Source organism: Lampetra fluviatilis, chromosome 23 (assembly GCF_964198595.1).
Source record: "Lampetra fluviatilis chromosome 23, kcLamFluv1.1, whole genome shotgun sequence".
NCBI lineage: Eukaryota > Metazoa > Chordata > Hyperoartia > Petromyzontiformes > Petromyzontidae > Lampetra > Lampetra fluviatilis.
Window position 1 is genome coordinate 8566798 of NC_136297.1, and position 25659 is coordinate 8592456.

Here is a 25659-nt window from a genome sequence, read left to right on the forward strand (position 1 = left end):
AACAGGCACCGCGCGGGGCACCCACGGGGTCCTCGCGACGGCGCCTCCTCATTGGTCCGTTGCACGAGAGGGCGGGGCTGTAATTTGCCGGGCGTGGCTTTACATGGGGCTGTGTGGCAGGAGGCGGGGCTTGTGACGTAAGGGGCGTGGCTTGTATTTGAGGAGGCGTGGCTTGAGCTGTGTGGGCGTGGTTACTCGTGGAAGATTCAAGTTGGATTTGTTTAGATGAGAATCCAAAGAGATGATGATATAGTCTCCCATGTATCAAACTTTATTTGGCGCTTTCGTGACTGCAGGAATTACTCTTTGGTTCTTTCGGTAAAGTCACGTAGAAAGAGTAAATAATAAATGTGTGTTTGTCTCTCTCTCTGTGTGTCTCTGTGTTATCTCTCTCTGCTTACGTGTCTCTCTATGTTTCTCCGGTTCTGTTTAATCTCTCTCTTAAATTTAGCAATCTTTGGAAGAACGTAATCAACCAGGTAGGGTGTTGACTGTTATGTTAGCCGACTATCTGTGTTGTATTGCATTACATTTCTAAGTTTACTAGGTTTTGTTTTCTCTTTCATTTGTGCCTGATGATGATTGCTTGTGTTGCAATCGAAACGTCGTATGCTATTATTTAATTTATTATTTTCTCTCCCATGTATGTTGAACTTCTTTCGCACCATACGAAGCCAACCGTGCTAATCAGAAGTGCGGGGGGAAGAACCAACTAAAGACAAAAATATGTTTTTGTGTTTCGTGTAAGATTAAACTAATTATTTGGTGATACTCTGTTGGCAGAGTTGCACAAGCACACGTGACCAACGAGTCAACATGTTCGTCAATACCACTTGCCTTCAAAGAAAAACTGTATAATAGGCGACCTTACAGGCCATGACTATTCGCAGTTTAAGTTTCAGGTTTATTTTATTTAACCAGGTGAGACATCGAGAGACACGTGTCAACAGAATGACAAAAGCCAAACAGATCGTGCTTAGAAATGAGAGCAAACACAACTGTCACATGAGAAATACCAAAAAATATGCACACACATAAATCAATGACTTCGGTAAGGGGGTGGGTGACTTGTATTTTAAGAGGCGTGGCGTGAAGATGTTTGAAATAATCAACATAACGTCTAGGTCTAAATTACAAATACAATAAATTATTCCTTGATGATGCAGCCCACTCGATTTCCGAGTAGACCAAGCTCAAAGCAGTCTGAGTTAAATGTCTTATGTGGATGTTAAATTCCGTCATGAAAAGTTCGACAATTGTTTTATTCTCGTGTTTCGTTTACAACCGTTACGGTTTGATAGTTGTGCAATATTCATTCAGGACCCCTCTATGCTCGGTCATTGCAATATTTTATGTTTTCATCTTTTATTTATATTGCTGCTAAACTACACTATTTAAATTTGACCAAGTGAGGCCCACTGAGCTATATAGCTTTTTTTCTGAAGCGACATGGCTATCACAAATGATAGATCAACGAAGTGGCTTATCAGGTGGAAATTTATTGCAGCCAAATACTCCAAATGCATGTTTCTACATTTGGAGGGGAAAACCGGAGGACTCGGAGAAAAATCCACGTGACCACGGCGAGAGAGACACGCAAACTCCAAATATACAGCAAGAGTCACGGTTGGGATCGAACCCACGACTTCCTGCATACCAGGCGAGGTAGTTAACATCTCACCACCGTGGCGTTGCTGCTTGTGCTCGTTCACCATAGTTCTCCCTCGTAAACTAGCCGTGAAACAAATACAAATAATCTTAAAACTTTTGTCATTTAATAAGTGTTCAATCTTCTCTTTTCGTATGGCTCCTGATGTAGATGCAGGGCAACAACTACGATTTCACATTCAGGTGGGCAAGCCAGATAACCCCATCACAGGAGCAGCGGAATGTATCGCTGTGATGTCTCATTCGTATTTGTGGATCGCGAATTGCATCATTATACGTTACGGTCCGTTCTGGATGACTACAGTCACAGATTGGGGAGTTTTTAATTTTCCATTTGTGCATCAGGTATCCGCATCTACCATGGTTTGTACGGATGCAGTTTAGGATTGTGGTAGATTAAATCCAGGGATCTTCAATGTCACAGTGGTGAGATGTTAACTGCCCTACCTGGTACACAGGAATGCGTGGGTTCGATCCCGACCCTGACGCCTGTATATTTGGAGTTTGCATGTCTCTCTTCCCGTGGCCACGTGGGATTTTTTTTCTCCGGGTCCTCCGGTTTTCCCCTACACTATTTAGAAACGTGCGTTTAGAGTATTTGTCTACGATACATTTCCATACGATAAGCCACTTTGTTGGGCTATCATTTGTGGCCAGATCGCTTCTGAAAAATAGCTAAATTGCTCAGTGCGCCTTACCTGGTAAAATAAAAATAAAATTGTTCAGTATTTTTATTATAGATATTTGTTGTCACAAAAGAGCGAAATAGCTCATTGGGTCGTCGGGGCTGTCCATAAATGACGTCACGCACCTAGGGTGGGTCAGACATTTGTGACGATGTGTGACGAGGGGGGGGGGGAGAAATGTGACGTCACATCAAAATGCGCAACTTTAAATAAATATAGACAACACGTTCTACTTAATTAAATATACTTTTTAATAAATGTTTTCTCCTACAACATAAGAGTGCAGTGCCACATTAACTACACACTACAATGACAATAGTTTAAAGCGATTTGAAGCATGTTTTATTTTGGGAGGCGGGGGGGGCAGAGCTTTGTGACGTCATATTTGAGGGGGGGTCTGACTTTTTGTGACGCAGTGTGACAAGGGGGGGGGTAAAAAATAGTCCAAAATCGCGTTACGTCATTAATGGACGGCCCCTTACCTGGTAAAATAAAAAAAAACTATAAGTTCAGTAGGTTATGTTGTTGTCACCCGGGGTGTTATCAGCCGAGGTGGACTTGGTTTCCAGCTGTGAAGGGCGTGGCCATATACGCGTGGCCCCGCCTCTCCACAGTCCGCCCCGCCCCCTACCGCCTTCGCCCCGCCCCCTACCGCCCTCGCCCCGCCCCTACCGCCCTCGCCCCGCCCCCTACCGCCCTCGCCCCGCCCTCTTTCACCCCGGCCTCCGTACCGCCCCGGTCTGGACGCTGCTGCTGCTGCTGCCACTTTGCTACCTCCACCCGTGCTGGAATTTCGTCGCTGTCGCTTGTAGAGAGAAGAGGAAACTTCTCGCCCAGCAGAGGCTCAGCGGCAGTCGAGATCTCTCGCACCGGCCACGCGGGTTATCCTGGTCACTTGTGCGGTCAGTTCATGAACTACGAGTTACGCTTACTTTAACCCACCCCCCATCTTCACTGCCTTTAACAAACTTTGCCGGACAAACACGCGAGACGTGATTTAGTGATCGCGTCTTGCAAGGCGTGAGAGAGAGAGGGGAGTGTGTTGTGTGTCCGGCCAGTATGAACGCTCGCACTGTTTACCAGCCAGCTCTAGGCATCGGAGCTACTTGTGTGTTTTTAAAACCTAAGAATATGAATCCTTGCAGTCACGAAAGCTTCAAATCTAGAATCAGTGCCGTGTTGTCAATCCGCTGCTGGACGAGGGGGCCCTGCGGGTTTGTGAGCGTAAGGTCGCGGGAGCATAGAAGTTCAGCACAGTACCAATGGATATTGCTGCAGTGCCATCTGCTGATAGCGTTGGCCCACAATAACAACTCTAAGCATGGTGGTCACTCAGATGCATGGTGGTCCAGGCTCAACTTTGCTTAGCTTTGGAGATCTGATGAGAGCGGGCGAATATTCTTGGTGATTTGGTCAAAATCTTGAGTTCAGATGTGATGTGTGCAGTTCTTAACCCAATTACTGGCGTATTGGTTGCAATGCTGTGATGACTTATTTTATTATAGTATGTGTGCCAAAGTCTACCTGACATAAGAGGAGTTACAAACTATCGCTCGCCTAAATAAATATTGAAAATAGCATTGACATTGAATTACATTGCATGAATTAATGAATACTGTGTACTAAAACTTTATCATTTACATTTACAGACGTTTGTTAACCTACTGCTGGATGAAGCCCTCCCCACGCCGTGTCGATCCTGGAGGTTCAACCATTCTTGACCACGCTGGTCAGTGCAGGTTGGTGAAAGGGGTTGTCCCCAAAAACGCTTCAGATATCCCTCCCCACTTATGTTAGCCATAGCCAGGAATCATGTAGGGAGCCATGTTCACAGCATAGTGCACCAACCACTTTGCAACCACTTCACAACACAAAGTACATTACACTGCCCTCTGACTGCTTAGCAGATATACCAAAATTGCGTTTTTAAGTCCACTATAAATCAGGAGTGTGCTGGGGTTGCCAAGTCGTAACATGGCATCCATGCAACAAGCCAAAACACGAACTCGCCAATGACTTTTATCTCACACCCACGCCCTTCCCGTCGTGTTTGCACTCTCCCGGCAGCGAGCAATGGGTACGACGGATGAGAACAACTTGCAAGATGCCCGCTCCGTGGAAGCACTCACAGCTAAGTTCCTAGAGCTCTACCAGAGCGCCGTCGACGGCGGCTTAACTCCACGCGAGGCAAGGGACGCGTTAATGCAGTGCCTGAGCAAGCCTAGGCGCCGACCGTGCAAAAAGCACCTAAGAGACGGATCCGGCCACCGAGCCGGAAGATGGACGTGGGCCACCCGCCTCTACTGTGCCCTTACCCCGGCGAGACTGTGCGCCGTGGCAGCCCTGGCTGCCTCGATCGTGTTGGCCGTGGCCAAGGGCGACTCGCTGTTCTCCGAGCCCTGCCTCATGGACATGGGGCTGGTGGCGACCGAGATCAGCCGCCCGCCCTCTCACTGCCCCAGCCTGTGTGCGGACATGGAGCAGGTGCCCGTGCTGGCCTGCGACCAGCTGTCGCCGCAGGAGTTTTTGAGGACGTTCGCCTACACAGGTCGGCCGCTGCTTGTGCGCGGGGCCACAAGCGGCTGGAAAGCACTCGCTGACTTCAATTTCACGTTCTTCCAGTTGATGTACTTGAACCACAGCGAAGCGCTGCGGAAGACTGTGCAGGAGTGTCAGTTTTTCTCGTATTCGTCGGGTTTCACCTCTCTGGCCGACGTGTTCAACATGACAGAGGAGAGAGCGACCCTGAAGGATGGCGGCCCCAGTTGGTACGTGGGATGGTAAGTGTGGCGGCACACCTTGTCGGTGTTGATGGATGAAAGCACAAAGCTCTACATCACACACATCGATTCTTTCGCTCGGGTCTAAGGTGAAGAGTTAGTAAATAAAATAAATAAAATACCTCTTGTAACTTATAACATGAGGTTTTTATAGTGGTCATCTTGTGCAAAGTTATGCTTGGAATATTTGGTGGCTTGTAGTACTGCTTTATAGTTCATACAATATTAAGGATGCTGCTGTGGTGTAATGGTTGACACACTGTAATGTGTTGACGCGGCGAACATCAGTGGCGAGTGATATCTGAAGCAATTCTGGGCGCTACCCTCCCCCTCCACTAACTTGCTTTGGCCAGCATGATGATGTATGGTCAAACAACCCCCATCGAAAGCAACAGCATGGAAAGGTTTTCATCTAGCAGTAGACTGACAAAGGTCTGAAAATAACAATTTGTATAGTTATCATGAATTTCATTGTTCAAATAGGTTTTACATTACACCTTGGGATTTGAGAAGTTTTGTATGGGTTCATATTGAATTGTGCACATGGGATTTTGTGTTTTCACCACAGGAGCAGCTGCAGCGATGAGCTGACTCCCATCCTGCGAAGCTACTACCAGCGGCCAGCCTTCCTCCCTGCCAACTCGGAGAGCAGCACGCTTGACTGGGTGTTCATGGGTTGGGCCGGCCAGGGAAGCCACATTCACGTACGCCCATTGCTCAATGTGCCAACACAGGGGGTGTGGGGGTCTCCAGAGTCAGTACATGTACATATAATTTGTCACTGGTGTTATCTGTTGTGGGGAATTGAATTATCAGGTGCCCAGGTCCAGAGCCCAGTGCGGGAACCACTGAACCACTGCAGCAACTCCCCCCTGCCAATGTCTATGTGTACTTGTACAGCTCTTGGTCATTTCACAAACCCACATGGTATGAGCCTCCCCACACCGTGTGGGTTTGTGAGGGCAGAGATTGTGGACATAGCATTACAACAATGCATTTTTCTGCACTGCCCTCTACTGCCAACGTCGCCCCGAAGCTGCTAAAAACTCCTGTTTTCCAACTCTTACTCAAGCCTGCTTAGCCTCTGAGATCTAACAAAATTGTTTATCTTCTGGGTGATTTAGTCATTGGCACTACATCTGATGGCGAGTTAAATATGAAGCCTGATCGATTACACTGAAGCACTGTGCAATCAGAGATGCTCGCAACTGGATGGGGTTTTTTTCTTCACCGTGTGACCTAAAACCCTTTCGCTGTGGAATGTATTATTTAATAACAAAGTAGTTTACGTTTTTTTCTCTCTCATAATCAGCTGGACAAAGTGCAGCGTCCGTCTTGGCAGGCTCAGATCTCAGGAATGAAAACATGGGACCTGTTGCCACCCCCGGAGTGTGAAGAGGTTTGCCATCCCCTGCAAGCAACACTTCAGAAGGGAGACATACGTACGTATGGCATGTGCATGAGCAGTAGGGTTGCCACTATGATTTTACGATATGGTACAACATTAGATATCATAATTTGGCGATTTCGATTTAAAGCTTTCGTGACTGCAGGGATTCATCTTCTTGGTTCTTTCGGTAAAGTCACGTAGAATGGAAATAATAAAATAATAAAAATAAAACATAATAAAATAATTCTCACGACACTTGCGTTGTGGCCGAAACGTCGTGAGAATTATTTTATTATGTTTTATTTTTATTATTTTATTATTTCAATTCTACGTGACTTTACCGAAAGAACCAAGAAGAATATGGCGATTATCAAAATATCCGTTTCTTTTAACTTTTCAATCGCTCTTTGCAATTGTATTGTTGTACTTTGCTCCTCGAAAAACGATTTCTGAAAGTCTTAAAATGCATTTCGTTCAACATTTTGCCTGCCATCGGTTTCAAATAATATCTACTTCATACCCATAATGCTTATAAGGCAAATATTGCTGCACAAGAAATAAATACAAGAACTACAAAAATGATTACATAGTACGATTGCCATATTGTCAATTACTTGGAAATAAACATTTAGCGAAGCAATGATTTAATTTGATACTAGTTATTTATTGGCAAATTTAATTATCGAGTCTGTTATTCAACAGACATTTTGTGAGGAAATAAAATATTTGAAGATAAATATAATAAGCATCGATAATTCCGTGTGTTAAAGTATGATATATATCGTAATATTGCCGTAACAAATTATCTTTGCATTTATATGGCGCTTAAATGCCCCACCAACTCAAAGCACATCGCATCTCGTATCAAACATACGAAGGGCACCCCCAATGGCAGCTGTCCCGGTGCGGCACAATGTGACTCATGCAAGTGGGCATTAGTCCACCAATAGGGCGCAATCATTGATTGTGTAATCCCGAATGAGACATTTTTGCAGGTAATCTTTAAATTTGGCACATTTGGACAAAGCCACATGACAGAAACCCTCATGAGCGGCCACATTTGTCACCGCATTTACATTTTCCCGCTCTGCGTGACTCTGCTGTGATGCTTTGCAGGCACAAGGAGAGTTTTGCTGCAGCTGATCACGTAGATTTGGTCTCAGTGAGCTCTTTGTTCCCCTTCCTTGTAGACTGCAATGTATTCTGTGATTTTGAATGAACTGTTGATGTTAAATATTCATCAAGAGGTTAGGTTTGACTTGTTAATACATCAAAAGGTGCTGGTTTAATAAACACCTTCGTATTTGACCTTACCAAAGGGGTCAAAATGACTGTTAGAAGTGATTGATGTAAAATTCTTTCTTTGTTCATGATGCAATTTGCTGATGGCTGGACTACCCCGATTCCTAGGAGTCCTAGCGGTCATCATCCTCAATGTTAGGGAGAATAATTATACAGATCTTTAAAAAAACAATCATTCCATTTAATGTTTAGTTGCATGGAGCACACTTTCGTACCTGCTTGTAATGCTTCAATATTGTACTTCCTAGATAAACTAATTATTTTCATTATTGTGGTATAATGGTTTGCACAATGGACTTGCAACACAAAGCTCACCGGGTTCAACCTCCTGGCGCGACAGTTGAAGTCATGGGCAATTTATTATATCCCCGCCACATCTGCCCACCCGACAGTATATATGGGGTCACCACAGTCGATCGGCAGGTCACGTGTGGTGGGGTAAAGGGTTGGTATTCACATCTCTTTCAAGGCATCTGACCAGTGTGAGAGTATACCAAAATATGCATAAGAGGAAAGTTCTAGAGCTCCATCCCCCAGCAGTGGCGTGAGAAAGTAATTTCGATTCCTTACATTTACCTATTTTTCCATTGCAGTGATTGTGGACACCAACCAATGGTACCATTCCACCTACATTCACCCTGGAGAGATCTGCATATCCATCGGCTCTGAGTACGACTGATTACCATTCATTATCATGACCTCCCTGTTTGCAGAGTATTGCAAATGCTGTGTGTGTTTGTAAGTGGGAAATTATGATGTCACATTCCATCACAATCCCCGGTCACCCAGGTTAATTTCCTGTCCATGTACACTGGTGGCAAAATAATTTAGAACTTAGCCAGGATCTGTCTGAAAATAACTGAATTGACAAAGGTCTGTAACTTATTGTTATAATTTTCACATATAACACTGATATTCCATCGAGTAATTGTGAATTGTCGTCATGATCGATGTACCCGTTTGTATTGGCATGGCACACAAAGGAGTAGCTTTGGCTCCCCTATTTCTGATGTTAAATTAAACACACACATGCCATGTCAGTTGTGGGAGTTGTTTTAGCCATATTTCACCACGCTGGTCAGTGCGGATTGGTAAACGTGGGGAACATAGGTGTGGGGAGGGGTGGGGGGCATGTAAGTACGATACAAAAGAACAGTGGGTTTTCGTTGCATTGCCCTCTGCAGACCACCACGTAGCTCCACAGCCACCTTTGGCAAACTGGCATGCCTGGTGATCATCCATCCAAGCACTATCCAGGCTCAAGCCTGCTTAGCTCCTGAGATGTGATGAGGTTGGGTGGATTCCGGGTGATTTGGTAATTTCCTACTACATATGTATGCACATTTAGACAGCAATGGGAGATGTGTTAATATCGATGTATAAGATGTGAAAATTGCTTTAAACTATAGTTTCTCAAACCATGACAGGTGGATGAAAGTCCATTGAGATTAAATACGCTATCTTTTTTCACAACAGATGTATGATGGCTGGGGAAGTAAAATGTTTTTTTGTCTGACTTGGACCTGCCTCTGCACGGTTGTACCCTTGTTAATATGAGCACGTGATGCATAATTACATGCTTCAGTAGAACTAAACAAGGTTTGCGTTGGAAATATTAGCATGGAAAACAACCTATAAACATGATGATTAATTTCAGTACGTGTAAAGATTGAGAGCGCACTGAAATTGCTGTCACGATTGAGGCAATTGACACAAAGCTTACTGCCTCTGCATCCTGACAAGTCCAAAGGTGAGAGTGAGTTAGGGGTGGTGCTAGCGCATCGGGTCCCTAAGCAGAACTTATTCCGGTTGTGTCGCATTACTCTAACCATTAACTTGGACCTAAGCAGAACTTATTCGGGTGTGTCACATTACTCTAATCATTACATATTGGACAAGCTACATATATCAAAATAGTGTGATCTATCTTCTTGGTTCTTTCGGTAAAGTCACGTAGAAGGGAAGTAATAAAATAATAAAAATAAAACATAATAAAAAATTCTCACAACGTTTCGGCCACAACGCAAGCAGCCGTCCTCAGGTAAAAACCAGGTCTGTCGAGGCGACAGCGTCTGAATGAAACAACACACGTGCTTGGAGCATATATATAAGCTGGTTTGGAAGGGGGGAAAAGAGCGCCTTGACAAAAGAATATGCATATCAGTCACGAAAGCCTTAAATCGAAATTTAGTGTGATCTAATTATGTTAATAGTGTAGTTACAATTTTGGTAGTGTATTTAGAATTGCAAACGTTATGTTTATTATAATCTGAGTTTGAGCTGATGCAGTGTTTGGTGCATCTGTTTTCATGAAACTTTTGCTTAATTTGATATGAAACACTTTGCTTATGTCTTGTGCTGTCAGACTGTCACTGAGTGTATATGAAACAGCATGCACTTATCACATTTCCCACGAGAGGGTGTGACTGCACCACCTCTGGTTATGCACACATAGCGCACTGCACGAGTAACCCTGAATGCGTATCTCTACCTAAATTCGATTTTGTCCTTGGCTAACGTGAATGGGAAATAATATTTGAACTCGTCATCAGCCTGCACTGCTCAACGTGGTGAAGTATGGGCAATACACCCCTAAAGGGAACATGGTGTGTAGATGAATACAGGCTTGTAAGTTATAGTGGTGATTATTATTACTCTGAAACATAAACTTACCACGCTCCCAGTATCGTAAATGTGTTTTATATTGATAGCCCAGTGGTACCTACTATTTAAATGTAACGAAATCCGTTTTCAAAATCCCTTTCATATTGCAACTGTGTGTGTAAAGTTCACACAGGTACAGTTTTAAGCATGGTTAACTGTTTTAAAACTTGCAATTTATGCCAGGAAAGCAGAACACATTCTTCTTGATCAACTTTTGAAATGGCCATGTGGATAACAACTATTGAGTTGAGTGCAAGAAAATTAGCCCGCTTGTATGTGTGTCCACCACTGAGATAACAAGTTGTCTAATAATCCACAATACATTTAAAATTGTCTCATGTCAATTATCAGGATTATGGCGGCGCCTGCTTGTAATCCATCACTGTGAATGCTAGGGTAGGTGGACCATACATGTTATTAAACTCCCTGTGGGGGTCGAGGTGCCATACCTTGGCTCGCCAGAAAAAGGCAGTACAGCAAGTGGACTAATCTCCATCTCGGTGGGGATAGAGTGTTGCCCCTTCGCATGTGTGAGTTTTCTCCGGGTGCTCCGGTTTCCTCCCACATGTATAAAGAATTCATAAATTATATTCTTTGGGTCTTTCGGTAAAGTCACGTAGATAGAAAAATAATAAAATAAGACAAAATCACGACGTTTCGATCGCAACACAAGCAATCATCTTCTCTCGCTATATTTCTTCCTGCCTCAGCAGTCCGCCTGCTGTATTTTTTCACCTGAAGACGATTGCTTGTGTTGCGATCGAAACGTCGTGATTTAAAAAAAAATATTTATCTACGTGCCTTTACCGATAGACCCAAAGCGTATGAATTCCTGCAGTCACGAAAGCTTTAAGTTAAGATTTAATTCATAAATTGGCTGAAAATAAAAAAAAACACCCAAGGCAGGACCCTCCTGATAAACAAAGTAATTGGACTGAAGTGTGGCTTTTCTGGATAAATGAGTATAATGTTTGTACCAAATGGGCAATACTTCCAACATCCGTGCCGATTTGAATATTTTATGCTGTATGTGTTGTATAAACGAAAATATACTTTTACAGAATTTACTAAATGAAACATTTAGGTGTTAACCTAGTGCCATATTTTCTCATTTGAAAACTGAAATTGTGTTGAAAGTGTGTGCGGAAGTAATTTTAAACGTTTGAAGTTTTTGACAATGATTGAAGAAATGCTGTGCTTCAGAAACATTAATTCGTCTTGTGCATGAAGTGCCTTTTAACTTAAATTATGAAATACATGTGTGATAGGCGCCCCTGATTTAAAGTATATATTTTTTTAAACTAATTTTGAGCAATGGCCTCCAAGCGCATTGAGATGCAGTTTTGACATCTTTTTTGTTCGATGCAAATGCATAAACTGGACAATATTGCAATAAAATACGAAGATATTGGCGAACATGAATGTTTGAATTTCTATTAACATACATAGTCCAATGCATAATAGTGTATAATATTTGTGGATAGTCGGCATCAGTGGCAGATATCGGAAGCACAGCGGAATTGAGCCTGGTTAGTACCGAGGGGCAACATTGTCAGTAAAGGGCAATACAGCGACATCAATTGTACTGCACTTTGGGCCAACGTCTATGCTCCCCTCGTTAACTAAACCCACACTGACCAGCGTCGTCAATTACTGTATGGTCAAATAACCACCCCTTTTATGACTCGCACACCGAGTTGAGGCTCTCATCCAACTTGAACATGGGCTGCATATAAAGCAATACCTGTCAACCCCTTACCAGTGCCTCTCTTATTACAGACCAATTCAGACCTTGTTGGTCACCCCGTACCCTTTATTAAATCCTTTATATTAAGTTAACTTGCTTGCTTGCTTGCGTGCTTACGACCGTGCAAATCTTTCGGTCGTTTTTTTACCCACTTCCCGTGATCCAATCGAGCTGACATTTTGCACACAGACTCGTTATGCGTGACAATTAATTTTCGTGAAAAAATTTTCCTAAATTTTACACTTTTTAGGAAATTGTTTTTATATGTAATTACCAATTTCTTAATGGTGGCAGGCAATCATCTGACCCATAGGTGGCAGCAATCTCAAGCCAGAGGACGAGAGGACTCTAGCCGCCACGCATATAAAGGATTTATAGTGCAAAACTTTGTTTTTACGGGTTAATTTTTAAATCTCAACGTTCATCTTACAAAGTCCCATCACAAGGGAGAAACAGAGACAACAAATTTTTTTTTTTTATTAACTCATAGTTTTTAGTGTCTACACATAGCTGTCAATCCCTTATCAGTGACTAACTTATTACAGATCAATTCAGACCATTTTGGTCACCCCGTGCCCCTTTATAAACTCATCCTCCTACAAAGGAGAAACACAAACAAATAGACAGTTATTGTTTGATTCAATTCCCCCGTACAAGACTGCGGTAGACCGTGTGGGTTGACACGGTGTGGACTATTTTACCTTTTGGAGGTACAATTCAGTAAGGGGCCGTCCATAAATGACGTCACGCACCTAGGGGGGGGGGGACAGACATTTGTGACGATGTGTGACGGGGGGGGGGTTGAGAAATGTGACGTCACATCAAAATGCGCAACTTAAAATAAATATAGAATTGTTATAACAACACTAATTGTTATAACAACACTCCTACAACATCAGAGTGCAGCGCCGCATTAAATACGCACTACAATGACAATAGTTTAAAGCGATTTGAAGCATGTTTTATTTTCAAAATGGAAATATGGTTTTGTGGGGGGGGGGGGCAGAGCTTTGTGACGTCATATTTGAGGGGGGTGGGGTCTGACTTTTTGTGACGTCGTGTGACGAGGGGGAGGGGTCAAAAATCGTCCAAAATCGCGTGGCGTCATTTACGGCCACGCCCAGCCCCCCCCAACCTGGCACCCACCACCACGCATCTTTACTCCGCTCGCCCCATTGGCCCCGGATGCCTCACGTGACGCGAGCCTTGCGCTGCGATTGGTCCTCGTCGGGGAAGCGTTGGCGAGACGGGAGCGTCGGGCTGACCGCGATGGCGGCCTCCTTGGACGCGCTGTGGGAAGACCGCGACATTCGCTTCGATGTCTCCCCGCAGTGAGAGCAACGGAGCGGGCACCCTCTCCTCACCTCCCTCCCCTTCCTCCCCGCAGGCTCTTCGGCGAGGCCGGCTTCATTGGCCACTGCCGGTTGTTTTATTTCCCGCAAAGCGCCGCGTCGCTGCAACGTTTAGCGTTAGGCTTGGGGCCTGTCGCGTGTTGCCATGGTTACGGGCCGCTCAACTCGCGCGCACAGTGCAGCGTTTAACATGAAATAGGCTTTCGCGAGCGATAAATCGCGTAAATATACATGTGTGTCATATTCTTGGTTCTTTCGGTAAAGTCACGTTGAAGGAGAATAATAAAATAATATTAATATAAAACAATAAAAAAGACACTAAGGGGAACGATGGGATTTTTTTTATTGTTTAATATTTATCTTATTGTATTACTTCCCTTCTACGTGACTTCACCGAAAGAACCAAGAATATGAATCCCTGCAGTCACGAAAGCTTTAAATCAAAATTTTAATGTGTGTCGTTAAACCCGACACAGCCTATGAGTAATGTTTGTGTCACGGAAACAGAACGTGCCAATTCGTTACTAGTACAGCACACCGGTTGTGTGTTGGGAGAGTAAATCCACAACATTTGCAATCTGAGTGTACGACGTTTCGCCAGTAATTACAACCGGCATCATAAGGCGACAGTGACGACATCACATCTATCCCTCAATTTAAGGAGCGAAACAGGAAGATTTCTCCACAAATCTGGCTATCGCCTGATGATGGCGGTTGCAATTACTGGCGAAACGTCGTACTCAGATTGTAAATGTTGTGGATTTGCTCTCCAACACACCGGTGTGCTTGTGATAGTAACAAATTGGCACGTTCTGTTTAAGTAACAAACCTAATTGCCTGTGTCGAGTGGTGGCGGGTTTAACGACACATTTATTTTACGTGATGTAACCCCCCAAAAAACCTGTATTATGGAGTACAGTGATTTATTACCATGTCCATAAGAAAGACTTAATGCTTTCCTTTTTAAACGTGACTTAAAAAAAATTGGGGTTTGAGTTACTGCACTCGTGAATGTACACGTTTTATTTCATTATAAATGATCCGGTTATAAAATTGAATTACTTTAGCAGGGCAGTCACTTGGCTATATTGAGCACTTTTGTCAATCCACTGCTGGATGAATACATGCCCGTGCCTTGTGGGTATTGTGAGTTACTTGACCATACTCCACAATAACCACTATACCAAATTTACACGACTTTAAAATATAGTATCAGCGCAGTGTACTGTTAAATCAACTCAGAGCTTCGCCGTTGCATCCATCAGCTGACTGTCCGTGGTAATTGTGCTTTTCGCTGTGTTGTGACATGTTTACATTGACTGAGCATGGACTTTGTTGTATCCTTGGGCAGGCAGATGAGAATGCGTGCAGGAGAACTGCTCATTGATTCTCTGGACTCAATTGAAGACACCAAGGGGAATAATGGGGATCGTGGTGAGTGCCACTCCCATCATCAGTTTGCAGGGAATTAAAATGTCTAGATAAGCACCAACTAACTGTCCTGGCATGCCATTAGGCCATATTGTTGTCAATGATGTTTTAGCGGGACATACTACACGCTACACGTATGAACTTTCTGACGTGTTATGTTTTTCAATTTAAACATTATTTGGTGTGAATGTGCACTTTTCTTGTTGCAGGTCGGTTGTTGGTTACAAACTTGAGGCTAATTTGGCACTCGCAATCACTGCCAAGAGTGAACCTATGTAAGTGCATGGCAGTTTCGTTATTCAACTGTGTAAGAGCAGTTTTGTTTTTTAAAAGTGGGTGATTCTTTTGCTCATATGGGCATTAACGCAATGCTAATCTCCGGTTTACAGCCCTGAGCCAATGGTAAACATTCTACATTCCTATGGCAGAGGTTATTCCTTCCATAGGGTAACCACTGTTAACTTCCCTACAAAGTGGTACTTATTTTATCAACCCCGAAGAGATGATAGGCTGTTATCTCCACCCAGGATTTGAACTTCAAAGTGATTGTAAGTGGCTTCCTCTAGCACTGAACGACCTTGCCAGTTAATGAACTTGAGTTATCTCAAGACTTTTAAAATTAATGTTAACTTTGTACAGTATCCATGATAATATAACAATATGGGTCATCAATAGCAATGGGCTTTCAGTTAGTTATGAAGATTATCACTGTATTGTTCATTGTTTTCACAGCTATTGGCTACAACTGTGTGATAAGCATCACAACACGAACAGCAAATTCGGTGGGTTTCAATTTTCTTATTTCCTCTCTTGTATTGGGAACATAGAAAACATACACGTAAACCAGTCCGGTTTATTGCAGAGGTTAAAAATTCCTGGCTATATCTGGAAAATGACCGTTATAACGGTCACTCCATAGCTTTAGTAGACCAGTTGCAAATTTTAAGTTAAAATGTAATGGGTTTAATTGTTTAAAAGAAACCTAATTTTATTGGTTCATCTTGAATGCTCCACAGCAACATTCAAAAATTAAATTAAATCGTGGCTTGTGTATTGGTGGACAGAAATTGCGCGGGCAGACTGAGGCCCTGTACATCCTGACCAAGTGCAACAACACGCGCTTTGAATTCATCTTCACCAACCTGGTGCCCGGAAGCCCCCGTCTGTTCACCTCCGTAATGGCTGTACACAGGTTGGCAACTTGCATTTCATATTCATAGCAGAGTCGACAAGTTGTAGTGCTGACATTTTGCCTCTTCTATTTTTAACATTTCTTGAGCAACAAAGCCAACTCTCCACTTTGGAGGCAAGGGTTTTGTATGTCATGTATTTTTGTGATATTGGCAAACCTACTGCGCTGCAAAGTGGCCAGGAGATGGAAGTATACCAAGTGTTTTTTGTAAACTTGCCTATCTGGACCTTTTCATTGTTAACCCATCATATGTCAGGATTTTCTGCAGGCCCTTCAGTGTTTCCGAAATGAAAGTTAACTTAGAGACATCCACAATGAGCACCCTCCGTCTTCCTCGAGTTTTGACATGTCATCCTATTTGTTGATGGCCTTTTCATATATATGTAAAACATTTCTTTAAGTGGAATTAGCCAAACATCTCGGTACCTAACCCTCTGGGAAAAGTCTTGAGACTCGGTGAGGCTGTCCTAAATAAAAAATAAATTATGCTATTATTCACCTGTTACAAATGCAACTTCATTAACTGCTTATTGCTCTGAACAGGGCATACGAGACATCTAAGATGTACCGCGACCTGAAGCTTCGTGGTGCGCTGATCAGTAACAGGCAGCTGCGGCTTCTACCGCAGGAACAGGTTTATGACAAGATCAACGGCGTTTGGAACCTGTCAAGCGACCAGGTTTGTGTGTCAACTGCTGGCTGGTGTGCTAGGCCTAAATCTAATTAATCTTAAAACATTGGTGCATAAAAGGCCTCTAAACTTCATCTGTATGGCACTATTTCAAGTGTAAAATATCAGAATTTGTAATTATACTGTAAAGCTCTTTTTCACATATGTCCAGTATATCACAGATGTCCAGTATGTAGTGTAAAATGAATACGTTTTATTTGTCTGCATGGTTTAACTTTAATAGCACAATTGTAATATTGTTGGTGATAAAAGGGTACTGTTGTTATTTAAAATATAATTGTAGAATATTAATATGCGTAACTTTGTCCATCCACTCCTGGATGTATGCTTCCCTCTACTGCATTACTTATGGAGGTAGTTTGACCATACGTCACCACACTGGTCAGTTTGGGTTGGTGAAGAGGAGTCCCTGGATTAGTTGAGATATCACTCGCAACTGATGAGAGTTATGGCCAAGATTTGAACGAAGGTTGCCGGGTTCAAAGCGCAGTGCGCTTACAACGGTGTCACCACTCCACCAGTATGTACTTAGATAAATGCATCATGGAAATGTATTTTAGCTTCAGTAGCAGATGGCTTTTTTTGACGGGTTATGAAGACTATACACTAAAGTTTGGATGAATTATTTGCAGGGAAACCTGGGCACCTTCTTTATAAGTAACGTACGTCTGGTGTGGCATGCCAACATGAATGACAGCTTCAACGTCAGCATTCCATACCTGCAAATTGTGAGTAGTGTGTTTTACATGGTAAATAACATTTCCAATTTGTAGAGCATCTCAAAACACTTTATAGAAGTGAGGGACATTCGGGAAGAAGGAATAATGAGAAGAGGAGGTTGACGCCAGGGCCACCCAGGGAAGGGCAGAGAGAGCAACACCACAGCACGGACCAGAGTCAATGAGGCCAAGTAGAAAGGGACGAAGCAACTGGGGCCCAACAAGTCCCCGGACGTCCTCAGGACACCGGGGCCCAATGACCAACAAGTCACGGAGCAATGAAGGGTGTGTCCAGGACCAATGGGTCCTAGGGGCAGCTGGGGCGGTAACCATGGAGTCCCAGGGTAGTTCCGGTGGCAGACGAGGCCCGGGACAGACAGGACGCTGTGGCATTAAGGAGCAATATTTCTTGAGGGTTAGGCCAATACGTGTATAGGAATGAAAATAAAGTTGGGGAGAAAATAAAAAAACAGGCAGGGAGGCAGAGGAAAAATGCAGAGAAAGATTGGATTGTACAGTGGCAATCTAGTATGTATTCCACAATAAAATATCTGATGCATCCATTTTAATGCATTATTATTGTTAACATTATATCTACATTGAAAATCACATGATTTTGTGTGTACAGTAAAACACAGTTTTTGACAATGTGTGTATTACAGTTCTTTTCATTTTTATTGCAGCGTTCAGTGAAGATAAGAGATTCCAAGTTTGGCCTTGCATTGGTAATAGAAACATCACAACAGGTAAATACATATAAGAAAAAATAGTTTCTATATCGCTTAATCATACTTGATTTACTTTTCTGCGTCTTTTCGTTTTTCAAAGGTGGAAAATCTGGGCCATTATGCCAGCGTACTTGGCCTCTTTTTCGAATAACGTCACGGAATATTTAACGTTCACCGTAAAGCAGACGGCACATTTCATGATTATCCCCACAGTATTAAACAGGGTGGCCTTTGGTTCCAATGGCAAACCTCTGCAACAAGCTGCATATGTGTGGGCCATGTCGCCTCCATGAGCACATTTTTAGCTTTCAGGTATCTTTTATTGGAGCATGGTTTGTATTCTTGCTCACGGTTTGTGAGTTTGCTGGTATCAAAAATATGTTTTATGAACAACCCCAATCAATATACGTGGGTGACAACTACCTGTGTGCAACAGGACCAGAAGGTTAACTTTGAACTATTAGCTCTAATAATGACATTAACCGGGATGCCCTTTATATCTAGTAATCCAAATTACTTAGCTATTCCAAATACAATGCTTTTAACCTAAGGCCTTCGTGTACATATAAATGCGTATGTTGATGAGAACAACGGTGGTGATAAACCATGTCTGTCCTTTGCATGCTTTGCATGCAGTGTTAATTTAGCATTTTTAGTTTAGTCATCATAGTGTAGTCTGACAACCTGTAGATGTTTGGCCAAGTCTGAGTCTAGTTGGCAAACGCAGCCAAATATTTAGTCCACTCTGAGTTATTAGTTTTTGGAATGAGCGACACGTAATTTCCCTCTCCCCAATGTCAGATCAGTTTGTAAGTGATCATGGTCAGTTCTTTTACATACTTGTTTATCAAATACAATTTTTGATTTTCCTCAGTGCACTTCATTTTCAAATAACATTACTTAATCATCTTAGTCCGTGTCTTCATTCAAACGAGTTAATTTTGTCTCATCACATTCTGGAATAATTTGCTATTTTTGTCACTGATGTGATAAAAATTTACACGGGTTGCATGCAGAGTGGTGGCTACGTGCTGGGTTTCCGTATCGACCCCCTCGAGAAGCTACAGGAGGCAGTGAAAGAGATCCAGTCGCTGCACCGTGTCTACTCCGCCAGCCCCATTTTCGGGGTGCAGTTTGAGATCGAGGACAGGGTATGGACAAGGATCCTTCTCACGTGATCTCACACATCACACGGGCTACGGTGCAGGGATGTGTGTAGGGGTCCTGCAGTAATACAGAGGCTAAGTGATATGGATAGCTTTAGTATAATGATCCCCGAGTATTATTAAATAACAATGGAGTAACGGGGAAGAGATAGTAACGTACGGATATGGAGTGAATTATTTGGCTTGTTTGTAGGTGCTAGGTGTATTGTTACATTTCATGGCCCATAAGAGATGGGAATTACTTGGGAGAGGCCTTCATCCAACAGTGGATTGATCATGGCTGTAATTTTTGCATCATAGCTACATGATCTAACCCAAAAATGTATCACGAATCGCAGGTATATAGAGTCCCTATATATACCTCGGTTCTATTGCAAGGTTGCCTATTTTGCTGTAGTTCAGCCATCACAGGGATGAGTTAATTAAATGTTTGACCAAATATAACAGGCTAATTTTTAACTTGATAATTTTGTATGGCCCGCGAATGATGTTATGAATATCCAAATGGCCTTTGGCAGAAAAAAGGTTCCCCACTGAGGTTTATAATGTTGAATTCCTACATACACAGAGGTATAGTGGGTTTCTCCAAGGTTTGGTTCTCGGCCAAACACTCACGGACTCATCTCTCTGTAAGGTGATTAATGGGTATATTGTTTCGTGAAAAAATGTAAATGATTTTACATTAATAAAAAAAAATTCAATGTGATTTGAAGCTTTCGTGACTGCAGGAATTACTCTTAGGTTCTTTCGGTAAAGTGACGTTGAAAGAAAATTAATTAAATAATAGAGTACGACGTTTCAATTGCTTGTGTGTCTGTGTGTCTCCGTGTCTGTGTTTTGTCTCTCTCTCAAATTTAGTTCTACCTGACGACGATTGCTTGTGTTGCAATCGAAACGTCGTACTCGATTCAATTCATCTTCTTTCTACGTGACTTTACCGAAAGAACCAAAGAGTACATTTAAATGTATTTACTGGCAAATTTTAAATACAAAATTGGCCTCCTGATCTGTGATGGGTTGGCCATGATACATGAGTAATTACTATTGTTAAGTAGCATATGTGAGTAATTTTAAATATTCATGGCTGTGTGTCTTCTGCTTGTTTAATCACATGATCTCACATTGTGTAGAGCTGTGTGAAATTCCACGTGATAAAGTAAAATATATGGCTCCTGGCCACCAAAAAGCGATACTTTGCTACTAAACGACTGGCAGAAATGACAATTATCAGCACACTTTATGTTCATGTAAAACAGCCAATTTTACATATCTTGTAAAATTGGCCTCCTCTGAGGACATGGTGGTGGCGAGATGTTAACTACCTTGCAATGTATACAGGAGGTCGTGGGCTCCATCTCAACCCTGACGCCTGCTGTATATTTGGAGTTTGCATCTTCTCCCCGTGGTTGCACGGATTTTTCTTTGGGTCCTCTGCTTTGTCCCTCCACATTTAGCATCAACATGCATTTAAAATATTTGGCTGCTATAAATTTCCACATGATAAGCCATTTGGTTGAGCTATCATTTGTGGCCAGGTTGCTTCTGTTAAAGAGCTATATAGCTGGAAAAAAATAGTTTAGCATAGTTGTGTGATTTTTCACCACATGCCTGTACTATTATGTAATTATATTGTGGGTATTTGTATTTCTGCAGCCCCAGCCACTTGATGAAGTGACAGTGGAGAATGCCTTGGATGACGTGGAAATTCAACAGGATGAGCCAAGCGACGCCTTCGTGGTACAAACTTGCACCCCACCAATGTAAATTTTTAAAATAAAATTAGTGACGAAAATAAGATTTTTATTTTAGTCAATGATGACGATGTGGATGAAAATCATCAGGTATGGCGACAATGACAGCCCGCCAAAAGACCAAAGTGTGATTGGCTGACGAGATTAAATTAGTCCGAATTTAGACACACTAAGATAATTTAGTTATGTTATTAGAGACTGCAGTGCACGGAAAAAGACCAAAAATGGTAATAGACTGCGACCTTGACAAAAATGAAAAATGATGACTAAATTAACGCTCCACTCCACCCACGTTACGATCTGATGCCCAGGCCTTAGTGGTTGTCCGTGAAATGCGTAAAAAATACCATACTGCCACAATTGTGCCGAGGACTGATATATTCAACAGAAGGACTTTCACTAAATAAGAATTGACACTACCTGATGGCTTGATAAACAAAAGTTATCCTCCAAATTGGCCATTGGATATTATTGTGAGCTGGGAAAAAAATGTGTGAATAAACAGAGAAAATCTTATTGAGTGCTTTTTGAAAAATATTTAAGCCGCGTTTCAATCTCAGACAATTCAGTTGGACACAATGCCTTGACAAACCTCAGGTTTTAAAAATAATTTATAAGGTTACTAGCGGGAAGTACCCGGCGTTGCCCGGGCGAAAAAGACACACACACATCGACTTACACACAGACATCGACCCACACACACAAATACATCGACTTCCACACACACACACATTTGGACTCAAACACACAAACATCTACTTACACACACACACATGTAATTACACAAACACATCGACTCACACACACACACACATAGACTTACACACACACATCGACTCACACACATACATAGTCACACACACATTGACCTACACACACACATATGGACTTACACACACACATTGACTAAGACACACACACATGGACTTACACACACACATGGACCCACGCACACACATCAACTCACACACAGACATCGACTCACACACACACATCGACTTACACACACACACATGTCGACTTAAAAATGCACATGAACTCACGCAGACACAGACTTACACACACACATCGACTCACACACACACATCTACTCTCACACACACACATCGACTCACACACAGACATCGACCCACACACAAAACATCGACTTACACACACACACGTCGACTTACAAACGCACATGGACTCACGCAGACACACATTTCGACGTACACACACACACATTTCGACGTACACACACACACATTTCGACGTACACACACACACATTTCGACGTACACACACACACATCGACTGAAACACACATATCGACTTAAACACATACCGCACACACACACATGGACGTACACAAACAAACACAGCGACTGTCACACACACACATTGACTCTCACACACATTGATGCACACACACACGGACTCGCACAGACACAACGCACACACATATATGGACTCACACGCACACATGGACGTGCACACGCATAGCGAAAGAAGCAAGGGAGAGGGGAAATGCACGCGTGTATACTAAGTAATAAGGAGCGATTGCGAGGGTGTTCCGCCATTTTGGTGCAAACATTTGCCGCGAGCAAGAGCGGCAAATTATGAAAGTCAACGAAATACAAAATGAACCTAACCTACCTGTAACTATGAGCAGATGCGCACCAATCAAGCGTAATTGACATCACGTCACTGCTCAACCCCTGAACTGAGGGGGCAAGTGTAAATATGATAGAATGAAGACGTAATTGAGTATATTTATGCAGTAAGTGATATTGCGTGGCTGCTTATGCCTCAAGAGTACAGAAAAAGGCTATTCTTCCCCTCAAACCTGGATTTTGTCAGCAGGACAGTGATATTTAGAAATGTACCTATTTTCAAAGAGAAAACGTGTGCATAAGTGTCATGGGCTCACATAAAGACGTGGTCGTGAAAGCCAAAGGTAGTGGTAGACGGGGAGAAAAATCGTGTTACTTCGGGTAAAACATTGCTTAATCCCTGTCATTAAATGTCTTACCGATAAAAGGCAATTTGTAATGAGTAAACAGTCATGGTAATGAATGTTTGAAGAGAGCTGTAAATGTGTGTTACCTTGCGCAGTGTACACGAAAGATAATCTCCCCTCACCCCCACCGAACGCGTGTGACTTGGTAGGGGTCCTCCCCATCACCGAACGCGTGTCAGTTGGTAGGGTCGAACATGCGCTAGCTAATAAATGAATAACAAATAACAGCACTAAATAGTTTATTACACTACTTTAAAGGTGACGGGCGCGAAATGGGAATAGTGCTGGCTCGGCACGGGGCTTATGGCGTGATGCCTGGCTACTTTTTAACAACGTAAACCCCACGGTTTGCGAGCCAAATCCTTTGCAAGTTTCGGCCACACACACAGACGGACAGACAAAAAATGTCTTTTATAGGTAAGAAGAAGAATCGTTGAAAATCATATTATTCAATTAGAAACGAAAATATCACTATTTTGGTTCAAATTGGCCCTTTATATGCTTTTTTGTATGTTACATTGTTGTTAATGGGGTACATAGTACTAATTACTAACCATACCACGAGGAATGCCAGTTATGCGTTACATACCCGTTTCCATGTGTTGTTCGCAGGCCTACTTTGCCGATGGAAACAAGGTACGCCAAACAAGATGGTCAATAAAATTACGCAATCAAAATTCACCCATTTTTGGCATTTACCATCCATATAGAACAATCAATATTTTTTCCCGTAACATGTGTAGTCCTTGGCAACTTAAATGAGGTCATTCAGCTTGCTGCACTTGAGAATTGTATTTTATTTCAGCTGAGAGCTAAGGATTTCATCACAGGCTTTCTGTGATATTGGCTCAGTATAATACATCATTCTCCTGAGTCACCAGTCATCTTCCATTCAATTCATTTTGGCATCCCTTTTTAATATGTAGTGTCATTAGTCTACACAGTAATTGTGAAAAAAAATGTATATTAAATGTTGCACAATGCAGTGAAGCCTATTTTAGAGCTCATTCGACTTATTTGCTGGATATACACAGACTGAACCAATAATACAAAGCTGGGACAAATGCATTCAAGTGGATTTACAAGACGTCTGGAATAGGGCTGTCGTTCCACAGACACCAGAAGTGGTTCCAACATGTATCGTGTCACTTTGGTTTACAGCAACAAGATAGGGATCCCATATTCAACGAAGATCTCGGTCTTGCAGTGGAGAAGCTGCGTGACGGATTTACCCTGCAGAGTCTCTGGGATGTTGTGAGCTAAGCTTGTCTACATGTATGCCACTTAAATGTCATTTCCCAAACCCTCCTCCTGTACCGCAAGTGCAATAAGTTGAACATTTTCTAAAGTTGACAGGATACAATTTTTTGTTCAGAAGTAATCATTCGATGAGGGCTCATTCGTATATAAGTGCAATTTTGTATGGATTTAGGCAGCACCAATATAAGTTTCCTTACGGCATTCCTCTTGGCGCTGTGGTTGTGAGATGTTAACTACCTGGCCTGGTATACAGGATATCGTGGGTTTGATCCCGATGCCTGCTGTATATTTGGAGCTTGCGTGTTTTCCCCGTGGTCGCCTGGATTTTTCTCCGGGTCCTCCGTTTTTTTCCCTCCATATTTAGAAACGTGTTTTAGAGTATTTGGCTGCAATGCATTTGCATGTGATAAGCCACTTCGTAGAACTATCATTTGTGGCCAGGTCGCTTCTGAAAAAAGAGCTAAATAGCTCGGTGGGCCTTACGAAATAAAACGTTTAGTTTAATTCATTAGCATCATGCCTACCTGGCCAGAAAAAGTGCCTCCCCTTGGCTGCTGAACAGAGTAACGTGAGCAGAATGTCACTCGATTAGGATATGAATTAATCATTACTTTTTAGGCATGCGTATGAGGAATTTGTGTATGCTGCACACAATGGTCATATGATCTCATAGTGAATAATTTAGTCTCTCTTAATCTGGTGTTTTTAATCCCCGCTAATTAAAAGTAAGTGTGAAGTGTTCTTTGTTGACTATTTTAAAAAAAGATGCATGTGCTGTATAGCGGGATTCATTTTGTACATTCTGTAATGTCAGTAAACCAGTTGTGTGCAGTGGACAGTATATATTCAAAACACATACCATACCACAATTAATGTGCACAAACTCTGAGCATTGGGCTCCTAATAGCAGGCTGTGTGCATCCAGAAACAGACTTGCTATTGATTCTATGCTATTGATTCTCAGAATATTTTTTTTTCCCTTTAAGGAAACCACAAATTTGAAATCTAGGCTTCATTTGAAGGGGGGTAAACTCGTGTATGTTCGTGTTTGTAAATGGGGCCATTCTTGATGACGAGTTGTGCAAAAGAAGCACTCAAATAAATGGGATGTTGTCTATAACTCCAGAAAAACA

At 42.5% G+C, this 25659-nt stretch overlaps 2 protein-coding genes across 5 annotated transcripts; both read left to right on the plus strand.

Annotated features, from left to right (window-relative positions):
• Window positions 1-3145: 3145 nt before the first annotated feature.
• Window positions 3146-11881, plus strand: LOC144940911 (bifunctional arginine demethylase and lysyl-hydroxylase PSR-like). 3 transcript variants are annotated; one of them, XM_078867414.1, is made up of 6 exons: window positions 3146-3256; window positions 4004-4093; window positions 4422-5134; window positions 5703-5838; window positions 6447-6576; window positions 8420-11881. In XM_078867414.1, the coding sequence occupies exons 3-6, from the start codon at window positions 4428-4430 to the stop codon at window positions 8503-8505; spliced, it is 1059 nt and encodes a 352-aa protein (XP_078723540.1). In that variant the 5' UTR covers window positions 3146-3256; window positions 4004-4093; window positions 4422-4427; the 3' UTR covers window positions 8506-11881. The 3 variants fall into 3 exon arrangements, with proteins under 3 accessions (XP_078723540.1, XP_078723542.1, XP_078723541.1); XM_078867416.1 differs by having other exon boundaries at window positions 4422-5122; XM_078867415.1 differs by having other exon boundaries at window positions 4004-4083.
• A 1563-nt stretch (window positions 11882-13444) lies between these two features.
• Window positions 13445-25659, plus strand: LOC144940719 (BBSome complex member BBS5). 2 transcript variants are annotated; one of them, XM_078867078.1, is made up of 12 exons: window positions 13445-13568; window positions 14941-15023; window positions 15230-15295; window positions 15753-15802; window positions 16085-16212; window positions 16756-16891; window positions 17536-17631; window positions 18306-18368; window positions 19367-19501; window positions 21170-21253; window positions 23879-23902; window positions 24428-25659. In XM_078867078.1, the coding sequence occupies exons 1-12, from the start codon at window positions 13507-13509 to the stop codon at window positions 24527-24529; spliced, it is 1029 nt and encodes a 342-aa protein (XP_078723204.1). In that variant the 5' UTR covers window positions 13445-13506; the 3' UTR covers window positions 24530-25659. The 2 variants fall into 2 exon arrangements, with proteins under 2 accessions (XP_078723204.1, XP_078723205.1); XM_078867079.1 differs by having other exon boundaries at window positions 13498-13568; window positions 14945-15023.

Excerpts from the sequence above, each read along its gene's own strand:
- LOC144940911 (XM_078867414.1), top strand. The coding sequence starts at position 4,428 with ATGGGTACGACGGATGAGAACAACTTGCAAGATGCCCGCTCCGTGGAA. Across the intron at positions 5,839-6,446 it reads GCCAGGGAAGCCACATTCAC|CTGGACAAAGTGCAGCGTCC; the intron begins GTACGCCCATTG and ends TCTCATAATCAG. Across the intron at positions 6,577-8,419 it reads ACTTCAGAAGGGAGACATAC|TGATTGTGGACACCAACCAA; the intron begins GTACGTATGGCA and ends TTTCCATTGCAG.
- LOC144940719 (XM_078867078.1), top strand. The coding sequence starts at position 13,507 with ATGGCGGCCTCCTTGGACGCGCTGTGGGAAGACCGCGACATTCGCTTC. Across the intron at positions 13,569-14,940 it reads CGCTTCGATGTCTCCCCGCA|GCAGATGAGAATGCGTGCAG; the intron begins GTGAGAGCAACG and ends ATCCTTGGGCAG. Across the intron at positions 17,632-18,305 it reads GCATTCCATACCTGCAAATT|CGTTCAGTGAAGATAAGAGA; the intron begins GTGAGTAGTGTG and ends TTTTTATTGCAG.